We start from the raw sequence: 12171 nt of genomic DNA, 5'->3' as shown, positions 1-12171 counted from the left end.
CTCTATGTCCCTACATATTGTGGTAACCACTTTTCGTGCATGTAAGTGAGCCAGAGATCCCTTCTCATGAACTGTCCCACTATTTCCGCAGAAAGTCCTGTCTGTACTACTGTGGATCTGGTGTTTGTTTTGGGATTTTTTTTAAAGTTTGTGAGGTCATCCTTGAATTTAAGATGGAGTTTTCTGTCTAATGAAACTGGTCTCCTGAAATTCAGAAATGCTAGCAACCACTGAGGTCTTCAGGGTTATCAGTGGGATTATATATATGCTTGTGTTTTATGCAAAAGCTCAGAGGGTTGAGATCTTGTTTTTTTTTTTTTATCCTTCGAAGATGATTTAAAATTTGTGCTAAGCAAGAGTATTATTTTAAGCAATGTGATGAAGCAACCATATAAACTAGCAGTGTTAGCAGCTGTGGATGAAAGCAAGATTACAAGTGTGAAACTTGTGACTGACCTTCTTCTGACCTCTCTGAGAATGTAGCAGCAAGGTTTGTAACTAGAAGTGTCTTCTGATGTAACCACAAGAAAATAGACTTATTTTTCTTAGTACTTTCAGGATGAAAATATTGAGATATCAGCAGGATTTTGCTGTTGGGGGGGAAGCAACAGTATGGCAGTGACTCATTGTTAAAAGCAATGTACCTCTGAATTACTGGGGCCTTTCAGAGACAGACTAGAGGAGGGTAACAGAGGATTTTGCTGTATTGCAGCATTCACGTTTCTCTGCTAGGTTTAATGCATAAGTAATAATAAATGAGAATTAGAGAGACTGATGCTATCCCGTTAAAGATACACATGCTTATTTTTAAAAAAATAACATTATGTCCTGCTTTTAGTAGTAGGAGTTGATTTATAGGGAAAACTTATCATATGGCAGTGAAATGCAACAGCTTCCAATGGAGGCTGTAACTTGTAAGGAATTTCAGAGATTTTTCTTTAAAACCAGGGAACAAAATATCACATCTTTTACTAAATAGTTTTGGTTGGATGTTTCCTTCATGTTTTATTGAGATTATGATAAAGTCGTAAAAAGCCAGCCAGGCCAGACAAGGGGGAAACCTCACAAACCTTTCAGGTTCTTCCCAGCAGATCCTCTTGGCTCTTGCTTCCATCCCAGAGGGATGTTGATTTCTCTCTGACAGACGACACATCACTAGACACATAAAAATGCAAAACACTCAGCTGTTCTTATCAAATTTGGTGCTGCTAGACAAATTGCATTGAAGGAGCAGCTTATGCCAAGAATGTAAATCCAGGCTGAGGAGTGGAGGAGGAAAAGCAGCATGTGCCAGTCAGATGCCTAAACCCTTTTCAACCTGCTCTGGCCTTTCTGCAGCAACACAGAAGGGCTGACACAGCTTATTTATTAGATCTCCTGGCTCATTGCAGGGGGGTTGGACCTTTGAACATCCCTTCCAACTCAAACTGTTCTAGGATTCTATTCTGTGATTCTATGATCATTTCTCTGTAAAAGAGTGCGTCTTTGCAGTCCAGGGCTAATATTGAGGACAGCGTGCCTCCTCTAGCCGGCTTCTGCAGCTATCCAAGTACCCCGTTTGCAGTTCATCTGGTGTGGACAGGTCTGCTTCCAGGGAGCATTAGGTTTTTGGTTTTGAAGAGTTGAGTTTAAATAAACTCTAGGATTTCTGAGGAAGTACCTTAGTGGCGTGCTGGACCTTACTAATGGAAGCATACACCTTCAGTATGAAGCTTAAGTGGGTACAAAGAAGAGCTGCCCTTGTACCTGAAGTTGAAATTTATCCTTGAGGAAAATGAGGATCGTATCTTTCATCTCCTTAGGAAAGCTCATGATTGCTGCCTGTCACAAAGCAACATGCAAAATACAGGGCAGCTACCTTTTACACTTCATAACAAAAACTAGTTGGCTGACATGAAGTGCCTTGATTCTTTTGGCATTTCCTCAGGAGGGTACAGGACAGATGCAGTATAAGGCTTGCAAGACTGGCCGTACCTCATTTAAAATGTGTGAGATGCTAGCCCATATATTTTGCCTTCCAAACCCAATTTTTTATATATGGGCCCGTGACTTGCTAGTGATTAGGTGGGATATGTTTGTATTCTTAAAATGGCTTTCACAAGGTGATGAGGCTGTAAAGAAAGGTTTGTGAGATATAAATAACAAAAAGACGTTGTTTTGTTAAATGCCTGCTTCAGCCATTTCCCTTGCTCCACTTATCTTGGCTAAGTTGTTTACAGGAAGGATTATTTTAGCTGTAATACGGAAATGCTGATCAGTGGTACAATTCAATAATCCAAGTGAGGATTTAGTTCAGCTGCACAATGTTTTGTGTCAGGGAGGATCACCAGTGAGGGTGTTTTATTCAGAAAGAAAAGGCAAGTCTTTGTACAAAGGCAATTTTGTTACCTTGGTGGCATAGCTAGTGCTTGGCCTGTCTTCCTGTGCAGGGCCATGGGGGTGATAGGTAGATAGAAATAGTGGCAGTATGTTTCTGTCGTGGAAAAATCCACAAAACAAAAGTGAAAACTGTATCTGAATTTGATAGAACACCCCAAAACTACTTCAGGTGCTCTAGCACATGCAATCTCAGCCTTTATGGTTTATGCCTAACAGAGGAAAACCATATGCTGTGTTTTGGAGGAGACCAGGGTTTTGAAAGCCGGGAGGGTGATGTGGCATTGTAGGTGGCATTGGCTTTTCACCTTTATCCCTGTGATCTCTCTGGGGTGTTGGGAGGGGAAAGGGAAGAGCTCTTTACCTGTAATTGCTGTGGGTAGCATGCGTGGGGGGAGAGAAGGGTAAGGAAACAAATCTATCCTGCACAGGGTGAGATGTGCAGGCGGCAACCGCAGGGACTGTGTCAGAAACCAGTTCCCTGGCACCGGCACGCTGGAAAGTGTACGTTCGCCATTACTTAGGAGGCATGGCTTGCTTTGGGGAATTGTATGTTCCTGGTTACAAGAAACCCAATTAGCTGTACTCTTTTTTGCTTTTTCTCGATTGAAACATTTTAATGGAAGAGTTGAAGAAGAAAAAGGAGTGATGGAGGATGCATGATGGTTCAGAACAGGATGGTGCAGGAAGATGCAATGCCGATGGTGTTGGTCGCAATTAAGTTTCTCCTGATATGAGAGTACGTTTGGGATCCAGGCTGTGCCTGACTGAGAGGAAACTGAGTTCTGTTGTACTTCCAGTTATGTCTCTTTAAAACACAAATATGCAGGCACAGAACCTCATATGAAGATTTAAGTCAGTTTCCCATTTGACCTATATTTGGGGAATATTTTTAAATTAGGTGAGAATGCAAATAAGCGTTTGAAAGGACCTCCTTTCCCTTATGAGGAAAGGCTGAGGGAGCTGGGTCTCTTTAGCTTGGAGAAGAGGAGACTGAGGGGTGACCTCATCAATGTTTATAAATATATAAAGGGTGGGTGTCACGAGGATGGAGCCAGGCTCTTCTCGGTGACAACCAACAGTAAGACAAGGGGTAATGGGTTCAAGCTGGAACACAAGAGGTTCCACTTAAATTTGAGAAGAAACTTCTTCTCAGTGAGGGTGACAGAACACTGGAACAGGCTGCCCAGGGAGGTTGTGGATTCTCCTTCTCTGGAGACATTCAAAACCCGCCTGGACGCCTTCCTGTGTAACCTCACCTAGGTGTTCCTGCCCTGGCAGGGGGATTGGACTAGATGATCATTTGAGGTCCCTTCCAATCCCTAACATTCTGTGATTCTGTGATTCTGTGATTCCTGTCCCTCCATCCCTGCTTGGAGGGAAAATGCAGTATGGAGACAACAGTGAAGTGATGATACATGAAGCCAAAGATCCACATTTGGCAAAGCTGGCTTTTGGTATATGTCATATTTAAGAAAATGTTACTAACTTCTTTTGTTAATAATGAAACTTGGATTTAGCTAGACCAAATGAGTAGGAGAGAGAGAATTTTGGTGAAGTTTTTAATGTACCCGTTTTTTTTGGTGGTGGTTTTTTTTTGCCTAGCGGGGCTGATACACCTGACCAGGCCAGCCATCCCTCTAAGGAGTGGACAGGGGTCTCAGGATTTTGCGTTTTGTTTTTTCATTGGCCTGGGTTAGAGTAGAAGCAGCCATGAATAGTTTTGAGAGGAAATGTGGGTGCTTGGCAGGACTGCCATGCTGCCCTGTTGCCTGCTCTAGCAGGCTGGCAGAGTGATTTAGCACAGGTGTAGTGGCTGTGTTGGGCTTTATTTTTTTCCTCTCTCTTTTTTTTAGTTTTAACTCATTCTGCTTTAAGTATAACTTTGTTTGTTTGTTCCCGTCAAGACCAATTTAACTTCCATAACTTGGTTAACAGTTTGAATACAAAAAGACTTTGTTAAGACATCCGCACCCTCACACACACAGTCCACACACAGCCAGATGAATATACACCTAGATATTTTTTTTATGAGCAGTCAACATTACAGCAGCCTTTCACAAAGAGCATGACTTCTCAGTCCTGATGGTTCTTATGATACTATTTTAACTCAAGAAATGGTATACAATAAAAAACTTTGTGCTCCTATAAAGAGAGAGAAAAGCACAATTTTAAGAATAACCAAAACACTTGAAATAGCTCATCTCGGAGGAGATGTAGCCTTGGAAGCAGTGAGCTTTGTTTGATTTGCCACGTCTCAAATAGATAAAGTAGGGCAAAGTTGTACAAATCTAGAAATAGGATTCAGATTGCTTGTTTCTCCATTGTGTACTGTAAGCACAAAACTTTGCCTTTACTTCACATCCTAAGAAATGGGCATGTTAAGAGAAACTGAAGCAGTACTCAAAAAGCATACAAGTAGCGGTAGCTGGAACAGATCTGCTACTGCGGAGGGCTGCTGCCCACCTCTTTGCTGTGTTTGCTGAGATTTTGACCTCAGTAAATCATGGTGACATGTTTAGCTCAGAAAACTGAAGGGCCAGTCTGGCAATATTAGATTCCCCCAAAGGTATTTGTGTTTTCAGAAATGAGTGGTTAACGGGCGAATAAACAGCCTCTTAGCCCACCTGTCTTCAACAAAAATGATTATTATCCAATTAGCACCAATTTAGCTTTTACAAACGCAAAGGTAACACAAAGCCTACCGTGGCAGGAATGCCATCCAAAACCACCATACAGTTTGTTTTCCAATTTTGTCATTCCACAGCTTGCACAAAGAGCAATTTTCTGTCTGGTGTCTAAGCAAAAGTAGAAGTCTTGTGTTGTGGACTCAGGTTTTGTAAATGACTCTTTGGTCCCACAGGGCATATGTATTTCTGTTACTCTCTTAGTTATGTGCTCCTCGTCCTCATAGCTCCATAGGATGCTTTTTCCTTTGCATGTGGACCTCTGAGCATTCACCTGGCGTTTCATATTGCTAAGAGGCTCCTCTGGTAAGCACACGGAGTTTGGAGGGTGGACCTCACTTGATGAACCTCAGAGCAATGCTCACGTGAGGCCAGTGCAGGGACCTGTGCTGAAGCCCTCGCAGCCTCCTGGCCCAAGTGCTCTTTGGGCTCTCAGCTGGGGCCAGGTCTTCCACAAACACCTCAGAAGAGTCACAGGACGGTTATGATGGAGATGGAGATAGCTGCCCGCCTTGGCCTTGGAATTGGCTAATCTGATTTCCAGCCCTGCGCCACCTGCAGCCCACCAGATTTTTTTTTTTAGCTTTTAAGGGTCAGTAGCATCAGAGGAGGACTAAAGGAGGGTGTGATCTGCCAGTTCACGCACCCCAAACTAATACTGCTAACAATTCTTGGAGAGAAGGTGTTTGTTATAAAACAGTGGTATTTAAAAATGTATCTAGAAAACACTGTCAGCCAGTTTTAGGGGTTTTTTTTAGGATGGGAGAAAGAAATATTCTATATTTTAAAAAATTAAATAATTTCACTCCCAGGACTGTTTAAAGAGAAATGTAATTAATCTAAATAGTTGCAATAGATTAACAGATCAGTTGACAAGGTCATAGAGGCTGCTTAGCCATTTTATTTTTTTTTAGTAACTATTTTAAAACAATTACTCTTGGTTAGTATTTCACTGTTAGCAGGCATGAGTTTAGAATTTGGTCAATGTTGTAGGGTTTGTGGGTAATCCTTTGATATCTTTTTTTGTCTTTTTATATGCTTTTCAGTTGCTTATAGTAAAAAGATACCAACCCACCACTTGCTAACATTCATCCAAGATTATATTAGATCTAATTAAATTTAACATTGTCACAGCAGGATTGCACCACAAGTCGTTCTGTGCCATGGAATGACAAGAAGAGAATTTTGTAGTGAGGGTGCTCGTTATGAACAGCGAGGAACAACTTGAGAGGGGTCTTACAGGATCATAATAGACAATTTGGCATAGAGTTTGCAGTTCCTATATGATGAGTTAAGTGTCCCTCAGCCTGTTGTAACACACATTTTTTGCTTGCTATCTCAGTTCCACTGTTGACATCCAGGAAGGTGGTAATATGGTTCTGGATTTGCAGTGGTACTGCTGGGTACTCGATGCCTGCTTTTTTTTTTTTTCTTTCCCATTATCTTTATTTCCTCTTCCTTCTCCCAGCTGAACCCTCACTTGGCTCTCAGGTCGCAGTGACTGGATTAAGAGTAAATCCTCAACTTCCTGAATTTTAAAAGCCTTCCCCTTGTGATAAGGTCCAAGCTAACCGGGATGGTTTCATGGCACTATGCCATTATATAGCCAAAGGCCATAGTTTCTGTTTTTGAAGACTGTATATTTACACTAGTCCTGGCAAAAGCCTCTGGCCGCTTACACCAGTATCCCAGCTGACTGCATACAGGCCAGCAGCAGCTGTATTTTGGGAGCCTTCACTTATTAGGGCTCCTTCTGTACTTTTTGTTTTCGGCTGATGGCCGACTCATTAGTAGAACTTCTGCTTTTGTAAACAAAGAAAATGCAATTGTGGTTTCAGAGAAAAGTTACAGATTTGACTGGGGCGCAGTTTAAAAGCTGAGAAGCTTGTCAGTGAAGAGAGTCAAAAAAGCAACTCTTTTTGAAACCCGATTCAAGAATTTCTCCTCCAGTCTAACTGTAAGCATAAATAAAACTGTAAACGTAAACAGAAGAGTAAGTCTTCAGAGGGAATCCAGTAAAACCCACTACAGTCTTTGCTCAACTAAACCATTATAAACCCAGGTTCGTTCCATGGAAATCAGGACAAAGAGCAGTTTTCAGAGTGACAGAAGGAAGGCGTCCCGGGGGTATGAGCTATTACAGTTCTGCGGAGGCGAGGGAAAAGCTGACTCAACGCCTTGGCCTTCCAACCATACACAAAATAGTTCCATCTTCTGTGTCTTCCCTTGCTGGAGGGGGATCTGGGAGATGAATACTATGCTCTTGCTCTGTTTGTTTTACAGTATTTACATGTCTGTCTTGTAAAGACACGCTTGTGTTTGGAGGGCTGGGCCAAGGCTTTCCTTCCAGGGAGTATACAAACTGGAGGATGCGTCTCTTAAAAGCAGCAACGCCACTAATCAAATGTGGTGGGGGCAGATAAAGCCTTTCCAAGGGAGTTAGTCACCAGGCACTACCACTGACGGCAGTGACGTGCTGCGGGATGTGACCATTCCTTGCAAACCTCCTGGCTTTTCAAGGTTTATGAAAGCTTAGCAGTTGGTTTGTAGTTGTTTCTGCTACTGCTCTGTGCTACGTTACAGGTGGTTATTTCAGTTTAAAAGCTAGGAAAAGGCATCCAGGAATGCTGTTGACTTGGAAAATAGGCATGTTTCCTTATTTTCCCAGAAGACATGATATTTTTAATTTCAAATTATTTTTTTACTAACCAGGTTTCCTGTAAAGTTTTGTGCAATGGTATTTCAGATTGAATTTAGGAAAAAAGAACCCTTTTCCTCCACCCCCTCATCAGAGAAAATAATCAGTTTGACCTATTTTCATTTCTTCAAGAACTTGTGAGAATTCCTGTCTTGCCTGAGTACTCAGAAAGGCTCTGAAAAAAGTCTAGTTTTCGAGATCTTAGCTTTCTTTGTGTAAAATCCTACTTAGTTTGTGGATTAGTCACCCAAGTAACCTAATCGATGTGCTAACATTCTCATATAATTGAGAAACACTAAGTAGAAGAGCTGATTTTTTTTTTCTTTTAACTGTCCTTAATTTCTCACCTTGCATTTTTGTTTTATTAAATGCAATACCCAAAGGAGTGATTTAACCCTTTTATGTATATATATATATATTTTTTTTTAATGTACGCATACTTTTAAACTTGATGGTGCCAACCACTAGCCCCATCATATGCATTTGAATTTGAATGATGGTAGTTGGGAGTTTCTGTATGTAGTGGACAGCTTGAGAACTTTGTCAGCAATGGTTTTCCAGTTGAGACCTTCTATAAGAGATACTGTGCAATAGGCCTGGGAAAATATGCAACGCATGTAATGACATCCCTAGAAATTTTTATTCCAGTAGTAGTAAAAGGCAATTTATTCTGAACGTGATCAGAAGTCCTCTACAGCTGCCATTGTGTTCCAAAGTTCAGAATTTCTTATATTGTTGTTTTAATTCTGTTAGTCTAAGGACTACAGCTGATAGCTGACCTAAACATGTAAGCATAAGGCTAAGGCAACCTGAATTTAGAATGTTTGGTTTTTTTCTTAACCAAGAATTACAGAGTTGATTGGATACCATCCAGAGGAGCTGCTGGGCCGTTCAGCTTATGAGTTCTACCATGCCTTGGACTCAGAGAGTATGACCAAGAGTCACCAGAACTGTAAGTCACGTTCTTATTTTTCTTCATAGTTTGCACATAAAGCACAGCTTGAGGTTGCCTCGATAAGTAGCTGAAAATACAAATGCACCTTCTGTGCAGATATTCTCCGAGAACAGTATTTACACTTTGAAAGAAAACTTGCAGGTTACTGTGCTTGTCTAGCTCAAACCTGCTGCTGATCTTTAGAGGGTCTGATTTTTGTCACAATTAAAACGAAACTTGGATGGTAAAGAAGATTGATCACTGTCTCTCTAAGGGATAATACAAGGATCAGCTGAAAATTTGAAAAGCTGAGTTGGGCAGTGGTAGCCTGGTGAGAAGTGTGTTTACTGGAAGAGCAGCTGTGAAGGGTAATAAGAAGAGCTTATTGCAGTGTATTTTTGAATGTCTTTCTTCTGCTACTGAACAACAACTATCTTCACCACCCAACGCAGACATGTAAGGAGACTTTCTGAGAGAGATATGCATTATACAAATGATATATACTGCTAGGGACAGCTTCTTCTCGTTACTCTTATGCCTATGTAAACTGCTTTTAATGTAAAGTACTCGAATTATTCCAGGAGCAGAGATCAGATCCACAATCTGCTCCCTCTCTTCAGCAGGCCATACAGTTACACTTCCTCTCTCTCTTACATAAAGTGTCTTAAGATTATTGGATTTCAGTCTTCAGTCTCCGCCCTCAGAGTTGGCGCTATGGCTGGAGACAGCACAATGCACTGATGTACAAATGACATTTCCCACCCTTGGCTGTTAGCAGCCACTGAATTAGTGTATGGGAGATTTCTCAGCGACACATCACTAAAATGTCTGCTGCTGCTCTTTTTATAAAAACAAAGCTCCTAGACTAGAGTCCACAAGCTAAAAAATAAAAACCACCACCACTTTGTAGTTGCCATTATCAAGGTCTCAGTCCTCAAGAAAAAGCCCATGACATAGGTCAGGTCTATAGGGAATCGTCCACCAAACAGACTTACAGAGAGCATTTCTGTACTTCCCAGAGAAAAGTAGCAGCAAAGAATAACTGTCTGACCTTAAGAGGAAAAGAGAATATGTGTTAGCTCTAATGGCAAGGATTCAGGACAGCTTTGAGTTGAAATGTTAATTGAAAGAATGCTTGGCAGTGATTAAAGTTGTGTGCTGTAAAATAGTGTTGGTATGAATCATCTTGTTTCCAGAGCTGCTTAAAAAAAAAAAAAAAAAAAAAAAAAAAGGAAAGAAATAACACTATACTTGTAGAGAGTTTTCTGGGAATGTATTTGTTAAAATTGTTTCTCAGGTAATGTGTTCATGCTTTAAACAGTTGAAAAGAATTTGTGACACTCATAGATAGGCTGTCCATACCCTATGCTGGGCTATTGAGGGTCATCCTGAGAAGCTAGTGAGTGTGCTGCAGTGTTGCTTTTGAATCCTTGTGTTGCATTTCTAAGAATGAGACAACACCAGGGAGGGAATTAAATGAGTGCTGGCAGTCTCTTTGGTAACAGGAGTGAGTGAGTCCTTGTTGGTTATCCCTATCCAGTTAATTAAATGAGAGCACTGAAGTGGTACTTGTCTAAGTAAAGATTTCTGGAGAGCTTCTAGGACCCGTCTTGACCACGCACTGATGGAGGTCGCTCCTCACTCTAGCAATTCTATTCACCTCACATAGTGCAGAGTTTGTCTAGATGCCTCTTGTGTCTACTGAAAAGAGCCATGTCCTACAAGCTTTTGCTGTTGGGCACGAGGACTGATGGAGAAGCAGAATGAAGGTAAGGGAAAGTTTAGAGGGGTGAGTTATACCAGCAAAAATGCTCAAGGCACTGTGCACTGCACAGGTTACAAATATTTAGGATCAAACTGTTTCATAGTGTTTATTATAGCAGAGGATCAGCATGGATTATCTTTACTGTTGGAAGCACAGGACCAAAGTCTGTGCTAAAAGCTGTTGCCCACAATAGAACCATCAGTTTACATCTCCAGCAAATTTGACCCCTTTAGTTTTTCTAAAATAAATACTTCCCATGTCTTCTGGGACAGTCCAGCCTCTCACCAACTCGGAGAACAACCACAAAGGCAAAGTGACAGCAAGCTGTGACTTGAGAGAACACATAAGCCCTCCAAATAGGAAATCCCTGGGTTTCATAATGTGTGCCGCTGAGATGTTGCCTAATGCATGGGGTAACCAAGCAGGCATATAGCTTATACACAACTTACTAGTTCTTCCTGGCATCTAGCTACGCAGAACTTATTAGTCCTTCCTGGGCATGTTCATTTTATACATGGAAATATCCACCTCAAAATTAATGTTCAGCACACATGTATTTATTAAAAAATAATTTTTATTAGAGATATTCTATCTATAGAGTATATATAATACAGTCATCAATTCTGACAGTGCCAACCATTTAGTGTTGTAAAGATGCATAGGAAATAAGGGAAGGAGACTGAAGTTTGAAGGGAGGGAGTGAAACCTCACATGAGTCTCTTGGATAGCAGCAGAAGTCCTTCCCTTTCCTTCCTTCTCATTTAGTGATAGATCATGCTTATTGTAGTTTGGCTGTACTGCAGTTAGTTGCTCTTTTTTTTTTTTTTTTTTCTCTTGAGGTGAAATGACGACCTCACATTGAAGCAAGCCACAATAGCGTTTGTGTTCATGGCTGGAAGTACAGTTGCATGTAGAGTACAAGTCTTAATCAGTCACCATCAAATGGAAGATTAGAATGCATTTGGCAGTATTTAGCATACCCAGTTTTGTCACATGTTATGCGAGATGAAAAATGTCTGTCTTGTTGACTAAATCTACACAAAAGATTGACTGCAGAGCTATATTTTCCAGTGCAGCGATTAATAATCTATAATCACTTCCATTTAGAGTCTGGTCTTGTTGCCATTAAAGCCAATGGGAATTTTGCTGTTGACATCAGTGAGGAGCTGAATATGCAGAAGCTCAACAAGCCTTCCAAGTAAATCATAGTTCTCAAGTGTCTCACAGCAATTAAAAAAACAAAACTTGTGTTCAGTTAAATTCATCCCTGCCTTCCCCCTTTCTCCACCCAAAGATAAGGAATATAGTTTGGAGCCTATGTCATTGAGATGTTACGACTTCGGTAAAGATACAGGTAATGTGTACTTTAAAAAAAAAAAAAAAAAAAGGACAGAAGTGAGAAGTTCACTCTGAAGGCAGAACCTTAAATGTAGCATTGATAACAAAGTCAGCAGTTACAAATGTATTAGTAATTTATGAGATTACCCCATGGAGAGATTCTGCTGTACTTTATTATATCAGAACATGACATGCTTTGAATAATAATAATAAAAAAGATTAAAGCAGTAAAAAGCTTCTTTGTAATGCAACAGGCGCCTACACTGTGACTCTTATTGATGAGCTGATGATTAGGAAGCAGTGTAATTATGTTTCACAAGCAGAGCAGAACAGTCCGGTCACTAAAACACTTTGAAATGAAAGCCTTTTGATT

At 40.8% G+C, this 12171-nt stretch overlaps 1 protein-coding gene across 2 annotated transcripts in view; it reads left to right on the top strand.

Moving 5' to 3' along the window:
• EPAS1 (endothelial PAS domain protein 1) overlaps positions 1 to 12171 on the top strand; it is a 79126-nt gene that overhangs the window by 55414 nt on the left and 11541 nt on the right. For both annotated transcript variants that reach the window (XM_065630865.1, XM_065630866.1), the window contains one exon: positions 8607 to 8713. In XM_065630865.1, coding sequence (XP_065486937.1) covers positions 8607 to 8713 — 107 coding nt within the window. The remainder of the gene's footprint in view (positions 1 to 8606; positions 8714 to 12171) is intronic.

This window comes from Caloenas nicobarica, chromosome 3 (genome assembly GCF_036013445.1).
Source record: "Caloenas nicobarica isolate bCalNic1 chromosome 3, bCalNic1.hap1, whole genome shotgun sequence".
NCBI lineage: Eukaryota > Metazoa > Chordata > Aves > Columbiformes > Columbidae > Caloenas > Caloenas nicobarica.
The sequence above is the reverse complement of the archived record's forward strand: the minus strand, read 5'-3'. Positions and strand labels throughout refer to the sequence as shown.